This window comes from Caretta caretta, chromosome 2 (genome assembly GCF_965140235.1).
Source record: "Caretta caretta isolate rCarCar2 chromosome 2, rCarCar1.hap1, whole genome shotgun sequence".
Classification (NCBI taxonomy): Eukaryota; Metazoa; Chordata; order Testudines; family Cheloniidae; genus Caretta; species Caretta caretta.
Window position 1 is genome coordinate 57178905 of NC_134207.1, and position 23100 is coordinate 57202004.

General features: G+C 41.2%; 1 protein-coding gene across 2 annotated transcripts; it reads right to left on the minus strand.

The window, feature by feature from the left end:
* Positions 1-1661: 1661 nt before the first annotated feature.
* Positions 1662-22031, minus strand: LY96 (lymphocyte antigen 96). 2 transcript variants are annotated; one of them, XM_048840979.2, is made up of 5 exons: positions 21863-22031; positions 20109-20195; positions 18018-18146; positions 16289-16341; positions 1662-1783 (listed from the first exon to the last, which is right to left on the minus strand). In XM_048840979.2, exons 1-5 carry the CDS (start codon positions 21969-21971, stop codon positions 1745-1747), a joined length of 417 nt encoding a protein of 138 aa, XP_048696936.1. In that variant the 5' UTR covers positions 21972-22031; the 3' UTR covers positions 1662-1744. The 2 variants fall into 2 exon arrangements, with proteins under 2 accessions (XP_048696936.1, XP_048696935.1); XM_048840978.2 differs by lacking the exon at positions 1662-1783 and adding an exon at positions 12918-13433.
* Positions 22032-23100: the final 1069 nt, after the last annotated feature.

Below are 23100 nucleotides of genomic sequence, written 5' to 3' on the forward strand. Positions count from 1 at the left end.
CAGAGAAGTATGTTTTATGTTTTGTTTTCTATGTACTGTATAACCATTTCTATTTCCACTTGTCCTTGCTCACTATCTCTTGAAACTAAACCTTTGATAATAAACTGATGATTGATTCCCTAGCAATATATTGTAGTGCTGTGATGTTGTAAAAGGTCTGACCTTGAGTTGCACCAGCTTAATTTGTACACCTTCAGGGATAGCTCACCTGGCAATTTCTGAGAGTGTCCAGTGATGGGGGCTAGACACTGCAGGAAGAAAACACTCTGAGGACTCAGGGTGCCTATCAGTAGCCTCTACAGAGACAGGGAGGTCTGCAGAGACCTTGAAGTCAGCGCTTGTACAACCCAAGGCTGCTGGTTTCATGGAGCTGAACCACAGCAGGCAAAGACAAGACTGATTCACGCTACGAGCAGGTGCTGGTGAGATGCCTCACAACCCTTGGTACCCCTGGGGAATGTCACAGTGATCATTAGGAATAATTACCAGTCTGTTCAGCTGACAGACAGTTGGAAGATGAGTCAGGTCACTCATGAGCAGTTCATTAGGAGGCAAAGTATGCAAGGACACTCTCTCTCTCACCTTAAATAGACTGATTTATGTTTCTGCTGCTCTCCTAGTACTAGTGAATACAAAAAAGTTCGCAAAGCCTCCCTGATGTGTGTGTACTTATTATTCTCACTTTTTACTTGCATTACTGAAGTAGTTACATTGGTTTATTTTGTAGTAAAAACTCAGTGCAGGTATCAATCCAAAACAAGGGAAACTGACTTGTTTGAATGTGGTGCAAATCAGAACTAGCCCAGTCATTCATAATCAATACATAGGTATATCTTGGGGGAAATGTCTCACTTCTTGGAAGACCAGAAAATATACCAAGTAATGAACCTTAATGGACCTTCCCAAACCAACATAGTGGAGGCTGCCTGGATAACTATGGATATAATCTAAGGAAAACAATCTTCTCCATACTACCCACAGGTACCATGCAGGAGGAAACTTCTTGACTCCCATGGACTGTAATGTGACTAGGGCCTGCTCTACACTTAAAAGTTTTGCCAATATAGTTATGTCACTTCAGAGTATGAAAAAAAAGCATACCTCTAACAAAGATAGCTACACTACACTTTTTGCCAGTGTAGATGCAGGTATACTGGAAAAAAGGTCCTTTTGCCAGAATAGCTGTGTCATGCCCAGGGTACAATCTGGACTGATGGGTAGCTGTGTCCCCTCAATTCTCCAGTCTGGGGTGCTCTTTACACTGCTTTACCACTCCCAGTCTGCTCTCACACAGCCTCCAGCATGTAAGTTACTCCCAGTTATAATTGTATGATTTCTGCTGTCAGCCACTCTTGCATTACACTGCAGGGTAACACCAGCAAACTCCCAGTCCCAGACTTTCCCCAGAAATGTATGTCTTGTGCTGCCCACCACCCTCCTGGACAATATAAGTTCATACAAAATCCATCATTATATGGATAAAAAATGATATGCACAAATCCTGTTATTTCAAATAGTTTCCCAAACAAACACACTACTTTAGATAAAACAATAAAACAAGTTTATTAACTATAAAAAGTAGATTTTAAGTGAGTATAAGTGATAAGACATAAAAGTCAGAAGTGGTTAAAAGACAAATAAAAGTAAAATGCAACAAATACCTAACTTAACAACATAGAGTGAATTTGAAGCAGAGGTCTTGCATCAAATGCTTCAGCAGTCTTACTGGCTGAACTTCTTTCAGTCAGGATTCTTCCCCCAGTCCAATGCTGCTTCTTTTGTTCTTCAGGTATAGTGGATGCCATGGGTAGAAAGAAAGAGAGAAATCCTTTGGGGCATTTGCTCTTCCTTCTGATAGTTTTCCCTTCTTCAAGAAGCATCCCCAGATGGGGTTCAAGAGGCAGAAACGGGACAGGAACCCCAAGCTGTTTCTTTGTCAAGATGTAGATTTTTCACCCACACCCTCTTTTCTGCCAAAGAGTGGCCACTTAACCAGGTGGTGGTCCATTTGATTTCATTGACACCAGGCTGAGGTGTCAGCTTGCCTTTTGTCTCTGGGGAATTGGTTTGTGGCTGCTCCCCAGACTTGGAACATGTCTGAGCAATACCATACAGAGGAATCTTATAACCTTACATACAACGTTGCCACATATATTTTACCAAGATAATAATGATCAGCAAAATGTGTGTTTTCAAATGATACCTCACAAGGCATACTTTGTACAAAATTTATCATAATCCTGTAAAAAGGATGAACACGGGGGTTTAGATCATTACAACAGTGTATTTAATTCAGGGAACTGGTATAAACTATACTGGAAAATTAACACTTTTGCCAATATAAACTGTCTCCACTGGGAGAGTTTGCTACTAGAGCTATACCAGTATAGTTATACTGGCAAACCCTTTATAGTGTAGACAAAGCCTAGGACAGTACCCCTAATATCATTCCTGAAATTAAGTATTAGTCTCCTGCAGTTACCTGTATACATTACAAGTAATTCTCATTGAAAGAGGAGGATTGAACCACTTAGAGAGAGAGGGAGAGAGAGAGAGAGAGACCTGATAAATTGAATGGGCAGTATGACTGGATTATGTAGGATGCTTGTACCTTCCAGTCCAACCCTGGAAACATGGTGTTGTATCAAGACAGTCATGACTGCCAGGCTTTTTGTTTGTTTGTGTATCACAAGTATGTTAGGCCCTGATCCAGCACTTAAGCACACATGTACACCAATGTGGCCTACAGGACTACACACAAGTTTAAAGTTACTGATGTGCTTAAGTGTTTTGCTGGATTGGAACGGAACGTTAATGCACATTTCAAAGCGTGTATGTGCTTAATGAAAAACAATTTTACAGGAACTTCTTCTTTAGCTAATTACATATTTGGCAACAGAGGGTGAGGGGGTGAAGGAAAGCTATTTTTCCATCTGCAGTAAATCCTGACAGCTGCTTAAAAAGCAATAGTAATGAGAGAGAAAGATCTGTGATGGGTTTAGAGGTTCTGTTCAGATAAACACCCAAAAATCTTATACTTACCTGCTCTATACCAAATCTTTGGAATCTGCAAAACTATGCTAGAAACCTTGGCAATAAAGGGTATCTCATGGGATGTAGGGCTCCTAATGTTTACATTCGTACCAGAAATATACTCCATACAGTTTTTTTTTTTTACATTAGAGCCCATATAGAGTATCATCAAACAATTTCAACCCACATTTGATGGGGACCACATCCCGAAAGAAATCTTTCCTGAGCCCCCTTTCTGGGCTTCAAACAATCCCCGAATCAGAAGCAAATTCCACACAGACCTGGACAGACCTACTCAAAGTGGCACCAGACCCTACCAGAAAAACAGATGCAAAACTACCCCGCACCAATTCACATCCATGTGCAAAATGAATTTTGTTATGGGCACCAATATGGAGGTGATGTGTGGCCAGGGTGGAGCTGAGTGGTTTGGAGTGTGTGAGGGGACTCAGGACTGGGGCAGAGAGTTGGGATTTGCGGAGGGTTAGGGCTGGGGAAGAGGGGATTGGGCTCAGAACTAGGGCAGAGGGTTGGGGTGTGGGCTCTGGTTGGGGTTGCGGGCTCTGGGGTGGGACTAGGGATGAAGGGATCAGGGTGTGGGAGGGGGCTCAGGGCTGGGGCAGAGGCTTGGGGTGTAGGGGGGTGAGGGTTCTGGCTGAGGGTGAAGGCTCTGGGATGGGGCCAGGGAGCAGTGAGGGGTGAGGGCTCTGGGGTGGGGCTGGGGATGAGGGGTTTGGGGTACTGGCTGCCTCGGGGCTGTGGTGGGGAGAGAGGACTCCCCTCAGCCTTCTCTCACCACAGCAGCTCTGGGCCTGGTGAGAGGCACCTCGCCCCAACCGCAGCAGCTCTGGCTGGGCTAGGCCGAGGGACAGGCACCTCTCCCCAGCTGCAGCAGCTCCAGCAGAGTGGGCCTGGGCTGGGGGAGAGGCACCTTTCCCAGCCGCAGCAACTCTGGCAGGGCTGGGCCAAACTGGGGAAGGAACACCTGTGCCTCTCCCCGGCCGTGGCAGCTCCAGTGGGGTTGGGCTGGGCTGAGCCAGGGGAGGAGCGCATCTCCCCACCTGTGCAGCCCTTGATAGCCTGCCGCACAGCAGCGCAGCTCAGAGGGAACTTAGCGCTCTCACCTTTCAACACTCATGAGTCCTACACAAGTCACCTTTCAACATTCCCGAGTCCTACACATGCTTATCACAACATATAGTATACCTCATTCAATGCATCAAATACCCCATCAACAACTAGTGGGTGAAATGAGACAATCACTATGCTCTCGAATGAACTTGCACATAGAAGTGATAGAAGACTAAAGCACCATATCACCCAGTGGCAAACACTTTTCACAAACAAACAGTCACTCTATATGTAATCTCTCAGTACTTGTCCTGAAATACAACCTGCACAACACCTTCAAAAGACGAGCCTGGGAACTTAAATTCATAACTCTATTAAATGCTAAAAAACATGGACTCAGTAGGGACACTGGTTTTATGTCTCATTACAACAACTTGTAAAACACCTCACAATCTGCTAACCCTTAATTGCCCACTTCAAACCCCTTTTGCATAAAATCCAACCCTCAGTTGCCCAGTTTATTTCAAGAGGCTTCCTACAACATGCCTTACCCTTTATACTTAATCTGTCCCAACTTGTATTTAGCTCAGACACTCTGATTTCCTTCCCCAAACCTGAAGAAGAACTCTGGGTAGCTCAAAAGCTTGTACCTTTCTCCAACAGAAGTTGGACCAATAAAAGATATCATCTCACCTGCCTTAGCTTTTTTAAATAGAATTTGCACAATTCAATTTCTGGTCCAAAAAAGAGCCAGGACATGAAGAGGGACAAGAAAAAAAAACTTGACCAAAGTTTTCAAAACCTCTAAGCTGAAGGACAGGAAAGACTTCAGATCAGTTTGTAATTGGTCTGAACAAGTTCACCTAAATCTAACTGGAATGGACTTCAATGGGTCCCTAATGTGGAGCTTTGCAGACCAGAAAGCTTAAAAGGGGAAGAGATTAAATTATGAGATTCTGAGAGTATTTTCTGTTAAGGTTCATGTCAAGCCAGACCTACACTGTCTAGTAGAGAAAAACTTTTTGTTAGGGCTGTCGCACGATTAAAAAAATTAATCACAATTAAACACCAATAGCACACCATTTATTTAAATATTTTGGATGTTTTCTACATTTTCAAATATATTGATTTCAATTACAACACAAAATACAACGTGTACAGTGCTCACTTTATATTTATTTTTATTACACATATTTGCACTGTAAAAAACAAAAGAGATAGTATTTTTCAATTCACCTAATACAAGTACTGTAGTGCAGTCTCTTTATCATGGCATTTGAACTTAATTTTACATTTGTATGTACCCAAAAAACCTGCATTCAAAAATAAAATAATTTAAAACTTTACAGCCTACAAGTCCACTCAGTCCTACTTCTTGTTCAGCCAATCACTAAAACAAACAAGTTTGTTTACATTTTCAGAAGATAATACTGCCTGCTTCTTGTTTACAATGTCACCTGACAGGGGGAACAGGCATTTGCATGGCACCATTGTAGCCGGCGTCGCAAGATATTTACATACCAGATGCGCTAAAGATTCATATGTCCCTTGATGCTTCAACCACCATTCCAAAGGACATGGCGTCCATGCTGATGACGGGTTCTGCTCAATAATGATCCAAAGCAGTGCAGACCAACGCATGTTCATTTTCATCATCTGAGTCAGCCATCACCAGCAGAAGGTTATTTTCTTTTTTGGTGGTTTGGGTTCTGTAGTTTCTGCATCAGAATGTTGCTCATTTAAGACTTCTGAAAGCATGCTCCACACCTCATCCCTCTCAGATTTTGGAAGGCACTTCAGATTCTTAAACTTTGGGTCGAGTGCTATAGCTATCTTTAGAAATTTCACAGTGGTATTTTCTTTGTATTTTGTCATATTTGCAGTGAAAGTGTTCTTAAAACAAACAACATGTGGTGGGTCATCATCCGAGATTGCTATAATATGAAATATATGGCAGAATGAGGGTAAAAGAGAGCAGGACACATACAATTCTCCCCCAAGGAGTTCAATCACAGATTTAATTAGCGCATTATTTTTTAAGGAGCATCATCAGCATGGAAGCATGTCCTCTGGAACGATGGTCAAAGTATGAAGAGGCATATGAATCTTTAGCGCATCTGGCATGTAAATATCTTGCGTTGCCGGCTACAACAATTGCCATGAGAACACCTGTTCTCACTTTCAGGTGAAGTAATTAAGAAGTGGGCAGCATTATTTCCCAAAAATGTAAACAAAATTTTTCTCTTAGCAATTGGCTGAACAAGAAGTAGGACTGAGTGGACTTGTAGGCTCTAAAGTTTTACATTGTTTTGTTTTTGAGTACAGTATGTAACAAAAAAAATACATTTGTAAGTTGCACTTTCATAATAAAGAGATTGCACCACTGTACTTGTATGAGATGAATTGAAAAATACTATTTCTTTTGTTTATCATTTTTACAGTGCAAATATCTGTAATAAAAAATAAAGTGAGCACTGTACACTTTGCATTCTGTGTTGTAATTGAAATAGATATATTTGAAAATGTAGAAACATCAAAAATATTTAATACATTTCAATTTGTATTCTATTGTTTAACAGTTGGATTAAGCGCAATTAATTTTTTTGAGTTAATCGCGTGAGTTAACTGCAATTAATCAACAGCCCTACTTTTTGTAAAAGAAAACAAAGCAAAGAGAAATATTTAAATAACTGACTCCAAGAAAGCAAAAGTTAGTGTTAAAGTTACATATGACATATACGTCTCCTTTAGCACTTGTGTTCTACTTTTTAAAATGAATTACATTAATATACAAGTCTGTGTCTGTTTTTTACAATACAGAGCCCTTTTTACCCAAATTTTACAAATGTATACAAATTTTACCTTATATTTTTAAGTTTTTATATAGATAAACATACAAGCTAAATTGTGTCTAGTCCTGTGCATGCAGGTTAGGGGGCAGGTCACTTCTTGTCACCCATGCAGAGGCTGGGCAGAACGTTGCTGCTAAGGGCTTATCTGAGCTGTCAATATGATATGGCCATGAAAAAGGCTAATGTAATCCTAAAATGCATCAGGCAAGCTATTGCCAGTAAAGGTAGGGAGGTGTTATTACTATTGTTCAAGGCACTGGTGAGACCTCATCTGGAATCCTGTGTGCAATTCTGGACTCCCATGTTTAAGAAAGATTAATTCAAACTAGAACAGGTGCAAAGAAGGGCTAATTTGGATGATCAGAGGAATTGAGAACCTGCCTTACAAAAGGAGATTTAAGGAACTTGGCTTGTTTATCCTAACAAAACGAAGGATGAAGGGAGATATGATTACTCTCTATAAATACATTAGCAGGATAAACACCAGGAAGGGAGAGGAGCTGTTTAAGTTAAGAGCTAATGTTGGCACAAGAACAAATGGATATAAACTGGCCATCAGTAAGTTTAGGCTTGAAGTTAGACCAAGGTTTCTAACCATCAGAGGAGAGAAGTTCAGGAACAGCATTCCAAGGGTAGTAGTGGGGGTAAAAAAACTAAGTTGATAAGTTAAATTGCGTTGAGATTGCCCTCAATGGCATATGGCCCATCTGCGACTGCTATTAGTAAATATATTCAATGGCTGGAGATGGGACACTAGAGGGGGAGGACTCTGAGTTACTATAGAGAATTCTTTCCCAGGTGTGGCTGGTGGGTCTTGCGCACATGCTCAGGGTCTAACTGATCACCATATCTGGGGGTAGGAAAGAATTTTCCCCCATGTCAGACTGGCAGAAACCCTGGTTTTGCCTTTCTCTGTAGCATGGGGCACGGGTCACTGGCTCTTTTGATCTACTGTAAATGCTGGAGTCTCTGTAACTTGAAGTCTTTAAATCAAGGTTTGAGGACTTCAGTAACTCAGTTAGAGGTTATGGGCCTATTACAAGAGTGTGGGGGTAAGGTTCTATGACCTGCGATGTACAGAACATCAGACTAGATGATCACGATGACCCCTTGTGGCCTTCAAGTCTACGAGCTCTGCATCCTACCACTCTAGAGAGGAGCAAGGGCATGATTTGGACCACAGAGTGTATCAAAATAGTAGAAGGCCTGGTCTACACTTAAAAATTAGACCAACCTAGCTATGTCGTTCAGGACTGTTAAAAATGTTGTGCCCTGAGTGCTGTAATTAGGTTGACCTAACCCCTGGTATAGACACAGCTAGGTCGATGGAAGAGGTGGATTAACTACAACAATGGAAAAACTCTTTATGTCGATATAGGAAACATCAGCAGTATGGTGCCGACAGCTGCGACGCCGTAGCTGTGCCACTGTAGCAGTTGTAATGTAGACGTACACTAAGATATGCGGGACCAAATTCTGTCCTCAGTTATGCCATGAACTCTATATGGACGTCAGTTATGACTTCAGGGTAACCCAGGTGCAACTGAAGACAGGATTTGGCCCATAGTGTAACAATAAAACACAGAAATAAGGACATGGACATCAGTGATACAATAGCTGGCAACCTTAGATCATATACTTAAGATATCTTGAAAATTTCTTAGAAAGGTCTCCAATGTGTCTTATTTACCAGTTGGGGGCTCAAGTATTCTGCATATATTGAGGATTCTGTCTGTTAGCATAGATAATCATAAGCATTCAGCTACAGACTTCCTATTTCCACATATCTATACTACAAAGCTCCAACATCTACAAGGTCTTTACCACATAAGCTAACAAAAATCTGATGTGTAAAGATCTTTATTTATTTCCCATCACTTATTAGCTTCTGTCATTTGTTGGATATGTACTACATTAATGATCAGAACATATTCATTCTAAATTTTTTTTTTTTAGTATCTGAAAACATTCCAAGCATAAGCTAAACTGCATTGAGATAAAATAAATAATCCTCAAAACAGTTTCAGTGACAATGGTCCCTGAACACTTCTGTGACTTTAGTATTAGATTTCAGATAATCACTAGAAACGTTCATGGGGCAAATTATAAAGTTCAAAATGAAGATAAACATATATAGTAAGGCAGACATCAATTACCAAATTTTCTGACTCCTTTTTTTGTTTGTTTGTTTATAGAATAAATTCAAAGGAAACCAACTTTAATTTCCAATAGCTCTATTCAGACATAAAATAAGAACTGTTTGTACACTCTGTTAGTGTCTGCAGAATTTAATGCAAGCATAAATTCTTCATCATTACAGCTCTGAAGTAATTATGATGTCTTGCCTCCATTAGTCCCTCACCTCTGTTTGTTACACTGTCTAACAATTCTTTGTGACTTTTGTTTCAAATTTTCCAACTAAAATTTGCTGGGGCCCAATATCTAAATGGAGTGGATACAACTGTGCAAAAATGCTTTTTTTGGCACCCAGTTTGAAAAAGCTGACCGCCTGCTGTAAGCTAGAAGTAAAAACTTTAATTCTGCTCGTCTATATCTGCTGATAGTTTATGTAGTAGTTGGCAAGAGGTTGAAAAAAGAACAGGAGTACTTGTGGCACCTTAGAGACTAACAAATTTATTAGAGCATAAGCTTTTGTGGGCTACAGCCCACTTCATTGGATGCATAGAATGGAACATATAGTAAGAAGATATATATATATACACACACACACACACAGAGAAGTTGGAAGTTGCCATACAAACTGTAAGAGGCTAATTAATTAAGATGAGCTATTATCAGCAGGAGAAAAACACTTTTGTAGTGATAATCAAGATGGCCCATTGAGACAGTTGACAAGAAGGTGTGAGGATACTTAACATGGGGAAATAAATTCAATATGTGTAATGACCCAGCCACTCCCAGTCTCTATTCAAACCCAAGTTAATGGTATTGCATATTCATTCAAGCTCAGCAGTTTCTCATTGGAGTCTGTTTTTGAAGCTTTTCTGTTTCAAAATTGCCACCCTTAAGTCTTTTACTGAGTGGCCAGAGAGTTTGAAGTGTTCTCCTACCGGTTTTTGAACATTATGATTCCTGATGTCAGATTTGTGTCCAGGAATCATAACACTGAAAAACCGGTAGGTGCCACAAGTACTCCTGTTCTTTTTCCGGATACAGACAAACACAGCTGCTACTCTGGAAGGAGTTAAAAGTAATCTGTGAGATACAGCACAGCCTAGTGGCTATTAATCAGCTTACAGCTTTAACACAGAATTTTCTATTGTTCCACAGAATATGTGCTACAAAATCCCCAAAGTTAACTCATTAGGGAACATCTGACTGAGAATCTAGCCTAACAAAAGCCTGGTGTTGGACTGTGCAGAGAGGAAACATCCAAATCATACTGTATTTTAAGACAATGTTCCTGTTAATTTCTTAAGGATAACTATGTGATGTAGAATCATTAAGCAACTTCAAGGTGAACTGAAATCCTCTTTGGTCCACCTTGGACAAAATCCTCTAGTCCTTATTCCAGCAAAGTTCCCATCAAAGTCAGTAGTGATCTTGTCTGATTACAATCTTCAGGAGTTAGCCCTAAACTATTTATTGTGAAAATACAGAAGGCAAGATGACCTGTGGAATTTAACCATAAAAAGATATAGTAGTACATGCAGGGGTGGATTAGCCACCGGGCCAACAGGGGCCCTGGCCAATTGGGGGCCCCCGGAAAAAATGTGTGCCCCCTCATCCTGACCTGCTCTTCCCGCCCGGCACTCCTGCTGGGGAGTGGAGTCAGGGCACAGGAGGCCAGGGCAAGTCCCTGCGCCCCAACCCCACTCCTGGCAGGAGTGACAGGCAGATGGAGAAGGGCAAGCTCCCTGGCAGGAGCACTGGGCGGAGCGGGTCAGGGTGCAGGGGTGCACATTTTTCCGGGGGCCCACCAATTGGCCAGGCCCCTAGCCTCGGGCCCCATTGGTCTAGTGGCTAATCCACCACTGCTGTTCACTCTGCATCGCTGCCTGCTACCACTGCTGTGCCATCCTTCACTCCGCTGCCATTGGCCGCTGTGCTGTCACTTTCTGTGCAATCACCCGCCTCTCTACTGCAACCTTTGCCATGTCCCATCACTTAACCCAGCTCTCAGTGATTTCACCAGTTACCATGGAACCTCACTGCTAGTGCAGGGTGGGCAGTCTCTTTCACTGCAACACGGCCCCACAGCAGGTCTGAATCTCAGCACTTAGACCTAGTTATCAGTCATTTCAGCTCTAGTGACAAAACTAAGGACTCTCCCATTGAATCTAATCTGCTGTCTTTAAACAATTGAGGGGGGAGAGTCTAATGGCATCTAGGACTCTTAGGCAAAGCCTACACCACCAGCTAGGAGCACCTATCCCCCCCCCTCCCCCATCTCACTGGGATTTGGCATCCCTACCCACTGCTTAGCAAGTGTAGTTCAGCTGAGGGTTACTCCCATCAATCTGGGTGTGTTCAGTACAGTTCTGCTGCTCTTTACTCATACAATCCAGGATAAAAACATTTAATTACCTCTGCATACAAAGCGATTTGTAACCCACCACCAGCCAAAATTGATCACTTTGGCAACAAGACTTTGTGTGCTGAATACCTAGGCAGAGTAGGTGTGTTCATGTAAATATAGTCTGGTCCTGAAATATTATTCCCCCAGCTCATCCACGGAGAGCTTCATTCAGACCCTGCTTACACCTACAAGAACCAGGGGGACTGCAAGGCTCTGCTGCCCAAACACACTTGACTGGACCAAGGCCCCACCCCAAGCAGTAGAAGATCCTGAGGATGGTGGACCAAAGCAGTAGGCACCACAATCTCCAGTGGGGAGGCAGTTCAGACCACCACAGCCACTTCACAGCAACTCATGGGGAAAGAAATCCTAGCTGGGGGCATGGAAGGACCAAAACCCTGCTGCTCCTGCAGCAGCTCCTGGGTGGGGGCCCTCACTAGTGTGGAAGACAGCCTTTGCCACTACAATCCTGGCTTTCGCTCTCCAGCTGGGCCAAGGGAAGAGGGGGCTGCTTATCAATGCAGTAGGCTGCTCCTCTTGCACATCAGGATCTCCCTCCTCCCTGGTCTGTCATTGTTACTCCTTCTCTAGTGACCAAGGGAGAGGAGGAGAATCCTGGCTTCCTCCCATGTTTCCCTGATGGACCAGGACAGAGGGAGGGCATAGCCCACGGCTGGGCCACCTTGCTACTGCTGTCTCCTCTGCTACTCCTCTTTGGCTGGAGGAAAGGATGGTTCAAAACAAAGTCCCTGAGGTTGACATTAAGTCCCCCAACTTTCAGGAATGATGGTCCAGTGAGAAAAGGTCACCACACCCACCCTTCCCAAAGAGAGAGCCTTGTTTGTGGGTCTGGTTCCCTCTGACACCACTAACCCACAGAGGGCTCTTGACACCACACGGAGACCTATGCTGGGCTGACATAAAGTACCTCTTCACAGAGGGCCCACTGCTCAGGTGGTGAGGGAGGCTAAGCACTGGCCACCTAAAGAATAGCAGCAACAGGCTGGGGCACCCTGCTCCCAGGCCTGCCAGAGATTGGCTGTGGGTTGAAGAAGAAGTCATCGTTGCCCACTTGAAGAACAGTAGCAAACCCCCTGCCATCCCAGGGGAGGGCTTGTGTGGATAATCCTGCCACCACCACCCAAGCAGGGCCCAGGACCACATCAGTGGGTTGTGCCTAGGACACTGGTTTGCCTTAAGGCAGCTCTACTCAAGCTGCGTAAGCAGTGAACACTGCTGCCCAGTGCCCACTCTGTTTCAGATGCTATTAACACCATCAACTGCTGCCAGATAACCAAAGATCCCTGAACTCCTGTCTTGGCATGTTAAAAAGCCTTTCACTTCGCTGTTATGTGTGGTGGTGCAAATAAATGACTGAGAATAGAATAGCTACTGAAGCTAAACAGACAGAATGAACAAGAGAATACACAGGGTTTTCTTTTATATCAAATAAATTCTGGCAAACATTCTTGTCTTGTCTTAGTTTAGCAGAATCTGAAATACACACATTCTGCATAACACAAGAGGTATAAATTGAAATACAGTTGTAACTACGACACCATTTCAGGGTCATTCTGTAGATTAAACAGTATGCATTTGTACCTAATTTTCACAAAGAAATTTAGCACAAATTGGCTGGCCATTTGATTATAGCAAGTATATGAATGGATGAGTCTATCATTCTTCCTTATAATTATGCGTATAGTAAAGTGCATTTTGCATTCGTACCCATGCAAAATCAGTCTGTTTATTATTTCAGTGATAAAATTCCAGTTCCTTGCAGCAGCAGTTCTTGTGTTCTGCGATGATTTGAAGCAATCATCTTATTCTGAAATTCCTTAACCATCCTATTTCATTAACAAGGTGACATTCATACACAGGAACAAGTTCTTCTCAGAAGGACCAGAGAATAATCTTAAAAGAATCATATATATTCCCTAAAACAAAGAAAGAAAAAAACCACACAATCTTGTTGCCACTTTTTGGCCCAGAAACTCGGGGGGAGAAGACTAGGATGAGGAGCCCAGGGAGTGGGGAGAAAGGTCTGGCACAGGATAGGCTGGAGTTAAGAATGGCAGAAGGAATCAGGCTTGGGAGAAAACAGAGACAGAAAGGTATGAGACCACCAGAACACACTCCCCTCCAGAGCCTGGAATGGAAACCAGTTCTTGAGTCTCAAAACTCCACTGCTGTCAGCAAAAAGCTGTGAAACTCACTGGCAAAGTGTCTGTCTAATCAGTTCTAGTGTTGGTCCACATAGAGAATGGCAACCTACTACTGCTATCAGTTACTCCATTTGCTCAAGTGGCAGAGGTCTGTGTGGTGGATCTAAAAGGTACAGCCTTGCTGATGACTAATGTGGGTGTCAGTACGATGAGATTTCTATTTTTTCAGTTAAGTTTTTAAAAAACTTGGGAAATTACATTAAAAAGCCACTGTGTTAAAAGGACCTTATTAAGGTTGCAACATCAAGCACTCAGATGTTAGGAAATGAAGAATTAAGATTACCTGTGAATTACCTTTTTGTGCATATGTATTATGATGCAGCCTTTAATTACATGATCACATATTTTTTGCACAGGATCCTGGTCTCATGTGGTCACTGGTGGGCCTGCTCCAATGGTGGAGCAGGTTTGTGAGTAAAGGAGACTATTGTCTGTAGGATACCTGCCTTATGTAGTGCAAAAATTGGAAGGTGTGAATGAGGAAGGGAACTGTAGGAAGAGAAAAGGTGGGAAGAATCCCACTGACTACAGACTAGGGACTGAATGGCTAGGCAGCAGTTCTGCAAAAAAGGACCTAGGGGTTACAGTGGATGAAAAGCTGGGTATGAGTCAACAGTGTGTCCTTGTTGCCAAGAAGGCCAATGGCATTTTGGGTTGTATAATTAGGGGCATTGCCAGCAGATAGAGGGACGTGATTGTTCCCCTCTATTCGACATTGGTGAGGCCTCATCTGGAGTACTGTGTCCAATTTTGGGCCCCACACTACAAGAAGGATGTGAAAAAATTGAAAAGCGTCCAGCGGAGGGCAACAAAAAAAACATTAGGGGACTGGAACACATGATTTATAAGGAGAGGCTGAGGGAACTGGGATTGTTTAGTCTGCGGAAGAGAAGAATGAGGGGGGATATGATAGCTGCTTTCAACTACCTGAAAGGGGGTTGCAAAGAGATGGATCTAGACTGTTCTCAGTGGTAGCAGATGACAGAACAAGGAGCAATGGTCTCAAGTTGCAGTGGGGGAGGTTTAGGTTGGATATTAGGAAAAACTTTTTCACTAGGAGGGTGGTGAAGCACTGGAATGCGTTACCTAGAAAGGTGGTGGAATCTCCTTCCTTTGAGGTTTTTAAGGTCAGGCTTGACAAATCCCTGGCTGGGATGATTTAGTTGGGGATTGGTCCTGCTTTGAGCAGGGGGTTGGACTAGATGACCTCCTGAGGTCCCTTCCAACCTGGATATTCTATGATTCTATGATTCCATGTGGTTTTGTGGTTAAGGCAGTTCAGTGCTGCACTGGGGAACTCAGTTTTCTCTCTGCCTCTGCCACAGAGTTTCTGTGTAATGCTGGCTAAGTCACATAAGTCTGGATCCACAATAACTAGGGCCCCACCAAATCACCATCCATTTTTGTAAATTTCACAGTCACAGCATTTTAAAAATCTTGAATTTCATGGTTTCAGGTATTTAAATCTTAAATTTTATGATGTTGTAACAAACCATGAATATGTATTTTAAAATGGCAAAATGTAAACATGTAAAGCCCTTAAGACCCAGTATTTCTCAAACTGGAGGTCCTGACCAAAAAGGGGATCACAAAGCTATTGTAGGGGGGTCATGGTATTGTCACCTGTACTTCTGCACTGTCTCTGTGTGACAAAGGGGAACTTGGAAATGGGGAAGAGGAGAAAAAGAGACATGGAAGCGTGACCTGGAAATAGGGAGAAGAGGAAAAGAGAGAATATCTGAAGTGAGAAGGACACCATCTAGAGAACAAGTAAGAGGAAGTTATTTTTGCAGGCAGTAAGGGAGGGGAGGAGAGAACCTGAAAGATGGAATGAGATGGTTATAGATGGAAGACAAGGAAATAGGTGGGATGGTACCTACTTAATGTAAACCACCAAATGTTAATAAGGAACATATAGGGTCATTAGAGTGATACATACATTAATCCCTTTGTCTATAGTTCTTTTTCAAAAAAGAACTAGATAAATTCATGGAGGATAGGTCCATCAATGGATTAGCTAGGATGGGCAGGAATGGTGCCCCTAGCCTCTGTTTGCCAGAAGCTGGGAATGAGTGACAGGGAAAGGATCACTTGATGATTACCTGTTCTGTTCATTCCCTCTGGGGCACCTGGCATTGGCCACTGTTGGAAGACAGGATACTGGGCTAGATGGACCTTTGGTCTGACCCAGTATGGCCATTCTTATGTTCTATAGTGGCAGTTCGTTTTCTTATTTACACAATATCCATAATCCTTCCAATATGTTAAGAAGGATTTGTTTGTTTGCTTGCAATAGACTTGTTATATCACCTGTGCTAATTTTATTTCTTAAAATAAAGTTTTCAGGAAACTATAATATAGAGGGACAACTTGAGTTCATCTACCACTCAAGTGGAGTCACTCCTGAGGTAAGAAAAAAACAAAAATTTCATAAGGAAGTGTTGTGTACAGTTTTGGTGCAATACTATTTTCAGGGGAAGTATACATGTAAGCAATCTATTTTGCTAATTTTTGTAACCTTTAACATATATATTAGATAAACTGTATATATACACTTTAGTGAGTACCTTCGGCAATTGCATCTTTAAACCGCTAAGTTCAAACGTCGTATTGACCGTCTCTGCAAAATAGGGACAGTTATAAAAGAAGTGGTTATTTATTCTTGGTCCTTAACAATGATAAAGTGAACCATCCAGTTAAATTTCCATTGACTTCAGAGGGAGTTGGATAGAGATCTTATTTCTTACTCTATTTAGGTTTTCCTTAAAGTGCAGAATGCAACTAGGAAATTTGTCTGACTTGTGTCAGTGGTCTGGACATCATTAGTGCATACATTCAAAATGTAACTGACACTATATAAGTCTGCCCCTCTACTAATCTACTTGTCTCTGACACCTTCATCCCCAGCTCCCTTTGCTCTGCCAATGATGCCGCCTTTAACACATTTATCTGCCTCTCCCACAACCATCTTTGCACATTCTGTCACACCTCCCTCTTGGTAAACTGAATTAAACCATAAGGCCACCACCCTCACCTCCTCCAAACCTACTCCTACCATGATGCCTTCAAAGGATTAGCCTGAAATAATAGTTAGGTTGAGGATTGGTTGGGAGTAGCAGATATTCTTTTTTTTAAAAGGCAAATGTTGATTGCATGATTTATCCCTCATCCTTCATTGCTTGTACTCTTGTATTTTGAGTTCTTTGAGTCTGAGACTGCATCATGACTCACGTTATATGTTTGGCTAGTTCCTAGCATATTGTTAGTACTACCCTAACCATAATAAATTTAATTGTGTATGTTTGTGTGGTATGACTGGGTGTCTTTAGGTCACATCCTTCCCCCCAGCACCCCAGTGCAGAAGATTTGGAGCCCTGCTACTTGTGCTGAGGTCTTTGTAGTGCTACCAATATTTAGAGAAGTTTACAAGGGACAATTCTCCAAATAAATTGGGGTTCTAGGGGCTATTATAGTTCCTAGGGTCTGTAAGGTCTGCAGGTGCATTCTGGCAAAGTTTGAGACTTGCCTGACATTTAAAAAATGTTAACAATGTAATTTATTCTTTGTGAGGCATTATCCCCATTTTACAGATGTGGAAACTGAAGCCCAGGGAGGTTAAAGCCAAAAGTTTTAACCTTGGTGTGTGTGTGTAACCTTGGTGTGTGTATATATATTTGCTCAGCACCTCTGAATATCGATTTAGGGGTGTGTGTGTGTGTATACAGAGGTGCTGAACAAATGCAGCTCCCACTGACATCAGAAAGAGCCACAGACTCTTAGTTCCTCTGGATTTAGTTGCCTAAATTTAGGTGCTCAAGTTTGAAAGCTTTGGCCTGCGTGACTTGAACAATGCCAAAAAGAGTCTGTGTCATAGCTAGGATTAGTCGCTTGCTAGTTGCCCTCAGTCCCTTGCTTCGGCTACTGAATCATGCGGCCTTTACTGCTGTTGAGCTGCCCCCTTCTGGCTGCCCAGCAGTTGCACTGGCTCAGTTAGAGGCAACCAGCTGGTATCAAATTTGTGGTGTCTCTAGTGCTATCCATGGTAGTCTGCGCAGAAATTCTCCTTTACTTTTCTAGGTCCCCCGAATTAGGGGGCCCGCAAAAACTGGATGTGGTTAGCATGGTTTTATATCATCATCTAGAGCTATTCACAGACACAGAAATATCCCTGTCCGTGCTGGTCAGTTAAACAGATTTCTAACAAACCTGCCAGCAACAACAATGTTTAAACAGGATTGTAGCTAGCAGGGTTCTGTTCCCTGTTTGGCAAAGGAGAACCCCCAAGTTTATGCTTACCTCCCTTCAGAGTTCCACAAAATGAGTAGTCATCATCAAATCCATGGCAAATAACTTCTTTCCCTTGAAATACATTTGCAGCATCATACCATAAATCCATGCTGCCCTCCAAAAAGATTATATCACTCCCTATAAAAAATAAGCAAAACATTACCTGATTAAATCTCCACAAAACACATTCACTCCCTACATGAGGTGAGAATCATGCATACTAATGGTGACTAGAATATTAAACTTAGTACTCACATAGGCTGCAACTCAGCAAGGTGTTTAAGTATGTGGCTACTGGTTGGGAAATTATTCTTCACTCCCCACAAAAAACAATTATTCAGATTTTTTGGAGGGTGTTGTCGAAACACCAAAAAAAAAAAGGGGGGGGGGCAATTTGGTTTAAAATGGCAAATTTTCAAAGTTTTTGGACAAAAAAAACATGACATGAAAATTGGAGTTTCCACTGAAAGAAAACTGTTATAACTGAAAAGCCATTTTCCATCCAAGAGAAATAAGGAAAGTTTTCAACCATCTCCAGTGTTTAGACATATGCACCCAAGTTGTTCCACTGAAGTTAACAAACTACACAGGTGATTAAAATTAGATGCATGCTTAATTACATTGAAAATATAAAAAACTGTAGCCCCCAATTCATCAAAGTGATGTATGAACATAAATTAATTGAATCCAGCAACCCCACAAGTTAAATATCATCACCCTCACCCACCCCCATTTTATATACTTGAATGAAAGGCACTGTGGAAGCAAAGAACAACTGTCTGGTGCTACTTTTTAGGTATTTATAAAGACACAAAGTGGAGTAGCAGAGCCAGGAAAATTATTAATAAATATATATACTGTCTAAGTCAGAGTGTAAACTAAAATTAATCAGCAGTTTTACTTTGTGGGGGAATGCTTTTAATTAAGTTATAAAACTGTTCCTTCTTCTTAGGATGCCCACAATCTGGACACTGGGTTGCTTCTCCTTCTGTTTAATCAGGTAGCTCAATGAATTGGTAGAAGACTTCAATTCCTTTTTCTCCTCGGCTATAGTAGCACTCTATCTTCACACAGCGGTCTTATCTGTACTTCTGCAGGAATCAGGTGCTACATTCAGCATCTCAACTGTCTAAAGAAGGTGGCTGCTGCTAAAAAGAGGAAACTCAGGAGGTGATCATTACACAGAGGAGGTATGGTACTGGTTGTAGCAGGCCCTGTGTCTCTCTCCCTTTGAAAAGATCCACCAAGATCACATACCCCCTATGAGGGGACTGCTGGGTGACACTGAATCATGCCATGAAGGGCCTTGGGTAGACGACAATGTCCGAACACATTTTTAAAGGTGTTAAATCCTATCTACACTTGTGTTCAAAATTGTGAGTTAAAATGTGTTAGCTAACACATTTTTAAATGCAATCTATTTTTCTAGTTTAGACAGGGTCTTGAATAGAATGAGGAAAATCTCAGACACATAGGAACAGGCACTCTCCTGGCACTTCCACTCTCCTCCTAGCACATATAGCATCTGTCAAAAGTCTCTTCTTTCCCTATAAACAGTCACTCCATCTTATTCAGTTATGAAGTGTAAGTTCTAAGGACCAAACTTTGTTGTGTATTTTTAATGTTTTTCATATTATTGAGGCACCAGTCAAGGCTCCATAATGAAGACTGATTTGAGTTTGGCATTTAATGCATGAATATACTTTGAGCCCAGTTTTCTAAATTGTATGTGAGCAATTGTGTGCCTAATTGATGCACAATAGTCATGAATGGTAAATTGAGTAACTGCATGAGCAAATGGCAATTGTTTGTCTAACTGAATTTGCACACACAACTACTTTATTAGTGTGTAAAATGATGGATGGTAATTGCATGCACAAGTGAGTCACATTTTAGTGCATACATCTTTACATAAATGTGTTAGAAAATCAGGTTCTTTGTATATCATCATGATTTATCTTTTCAGGTTCAATCATGAAAAATTTCCCCTAAATATCCTTCTCATTTAGAATAGAGGTTTAGAGATAGAAGTGACCTATCCTCGTGCAAATACAGAATTTAATCCCCCAAATTTGATGGAAATAACAAAAAGTGACTTACTTGGAATCCATAAAAGAGTAATTTTCCAACGACCTTCACTAAAGGAACAAGGGACTATACCAAGGAAGAAAACATGGTCCACAGAATCTAAATTAAAAAATATGTAATAAAGTCAGCATGAATAGCACTCTCCATCAAAAAATGTTTGTAAATGATCCTTCTAGATGCCTTCTTAGAGGCAGAAATAACATCATTCCACTTTTGAAATTAAGTTTTAAAAACCGTAGGTTAATTGGGTTGAGGATATTTGTGACAAACACATGCTGTTGTAGTTATGTATGTTTTGAAGACATGCATTTTCCACACTATCGCTGAAGGGAGGCTATTAACACGATTGTCAGACAAAAATATCCCCATCCACACTGGTCAGTGAAACTGTCTTAGAACTTGGTTGTCACTAGCATGGCTTCCAATGTAATAGAACCTTAGTAGATTATTCTGTACCATGGTTTGTTTTCTGAGTGACCACTGCTGTACTTTCTACAAGATGCAGATGTCAGTGTAAAATACAGGATATAGTACAAAATGCACTGGCTGTTCAGTGTTGGAAAGCCTATTATTTCACATTTTAGAGGGAATCCAGTTCAATACTTTTCTTTTAATGACCGAAATCATGTCAGTTTAGTTTACTTGTACTGTCTTTGCAGGACATGATGTACTATTTTATCCATGATGAAAACGTAATCTGATGGAGTATCTGGGGAATGCTGAGGATATGGAATAGGTTGGGGTATAATGTACTGTGGTATTTACTGTTTGCTATGCTAACTGTTCTTACTGTACTATGCTGCTGGCTGATATTCCTAAGAAATTGTAAATTGTATTGTCAGGGAGCATAAAACTCAAGCATAGGCACTTCTTAACATTTTAACAAAAAGAAAATAAATGCAAAGCAGTTGTAACAGCAAATATTCTCTCTCTGTCTTAGGTTACAGCTCATTCTTACTAATAATACAGCACGTGTGATGTGTATGGAACTGTACAAGACATGACCCCTGCCCTGTAGAATGTACAGTCCAAGGCCCTGATCCTGCACCAAGCACCATGTGGGCAGACTCCTCTGCCCACACAGAGTTCTGTTGACATCAGCGGGGTTCCTTTTGGGTGACTCAGTGCCAGATCATGGCCTAAATTAGAGCCTATGTACCACAGCAAAGGAGTAGGGGGAAAAGAGGAGAAACAATTGAGAGCAAAGTGGAAAACTGCCCTCCCTCCCCAATTTCTTTTTCAACTTGTACTTTGTTAGCTGTTCCTATTGGCCCTGGAAACTGGTGAAACTGTGGAACTCACATGAAGTGTTCCTATTTTCCATACAGCTAAACTTCAAGTTCTATGAAAATCTATCTCACAGTAAATTTCTTGCATTTCTTGTTCAACTTGATTCATCACAGCACTGGAGAAGCACATTGAAATTTGTCTTTTAAGTTTTTCCGAAGTCACCAACACACATGCCTGTCCTGATCAGAAAAGCTAACCTCTCTCCCACCCCATACCTTCCCCAACATGGACTGTGGTAATATCTATGGATGCACAGTGTAATTACTATCATACAGAAATTGCAGAATACCAGAAAAATATATACACGCAAGCTACCGAAAAAGAGCAAAATTATTCTTAAATCTCTAGTGGATCATTTCTTTATCTTTCTGGACTCCTCAAAGAGGCAAATACAAGAGAAAGGAAGACAAGTGTTTGCTGAGAGGATATCCATTCTTGTGCAAACACCACTGAAAAGAAAACAATCCTTTACTTACCACAAAAGGAATATGATATTTCTACATCTGAGGATCTGCAAAGCACCTTTTTTCCTTGTGATTCAGTGAATCGAGAAGTAAACAGAATGAAAAAAACAAGCTGAAACATGCTTGCATATCTTCAAGCCTTCCAAAAATAAAGGGGGTACTATCTGGGTGAATATTTTACTTGAACACTGTTTTCAGGAAAGAGGAACAAAGTTAGGCTGAGTCATCACAAGCCACATGATTACTGGGTTTGTTTTGGTTTTTCTGTTACATTTCCTCAAATTCTCTGTACACTTAACTTGATATTTTACTGCATTTATGCCAGCTATCTTTATAATAAAGTTATGGGAAAAAGGGGAAATTCTGCATCTACGGTTACATTTTTCCAAGGTGATCACATTTTGGATTGTATTAGCAATTTGGTTTTAAGCCACAAACGAATAATGAAAGAGAAAATATTTTACACCAAATAGGGAAGTTGAAAAAAAAATCTAAAATAGATGATTACCACAATTACGTAAAAGGAAGTGTAGTTGATTTGTCAGAAGTAGCATCTCAAAGCATAATGACCATGGCTGAGGAGAGCTTTGCTGTGTAACATAAGAAATTTAGAAAATCTTTATTTAACTGATTTTAAAAAGTTCACTTTCTTATTAAGATACATTAGCCAAAGATTGTCCAAGAACATATTTCACACATAGCTGATCATCACTAGGAAATCTTAGTATTCGTAATAAAATTGTGAGGAATCTAATTAGATGACAATGCCAAACCTAGCTGGGACAAGGCTTAACCATGACTAGCTGACATGATACAGAAGATGACCGTGTCAGCTAACTCATCACAATTTAACACAATTAAATTTAGTGAAGACAAAGCCTGTAGACACATGAACTTGATATCATTTAGCAGCATGTCCTCTACACATGGCTATTCCTTTAGCCTTCCCCCCCCTTCTCTTTTGATTTCTCTCTTTGTATTTATCATTACTGTTCCTGTACTCTTGCCTGAAGAATGCACTTTGTAAAAGAGCACCAGGCCCAAGTACTGAATAACTGGGAATTAGAGTGAGTAGGAGAAGGACATCATGCATGGTATAATCAATAAGAGGCATGAAACTGACCTAGCTATTTTTTTATAGGAAAGACCCCTCGACCATCAAACATAGGGCCCCTGATGCAGTGCCCACAAGTAGTTAACCAACATTTAAAAAATAAATGAAAATAAAACTCCTCACCTCTACATTATTC

What these genes read in the sequence shown, in the direction of transcription:
- LY96 (XM_048840978.2), bottom strand. Translation starts at nt 21,971, where the DNA reads ATGTTTCAGCTTGTTTTTTTCATTCTGTTTACTTCTCGATTCACTGAA. An exon ending in TACTCTTTTATGGATTCCAA is followed by an intron (nt 18,147 to 20,108) that starts GTAAGTCACTTT and finishes TATTTTTTATAG; the next exon opens with GGAGTGATATAATCTTTTTG. An exon ending in TTGTGGAACTCTGAAGGGAG is followed by an intron (nt 16,342 to 18,017) that starts GTAAGCATAAAC and finishes CCTATTTTGCAG; the next exon opens with AGACGGTCAATACGACGTTT.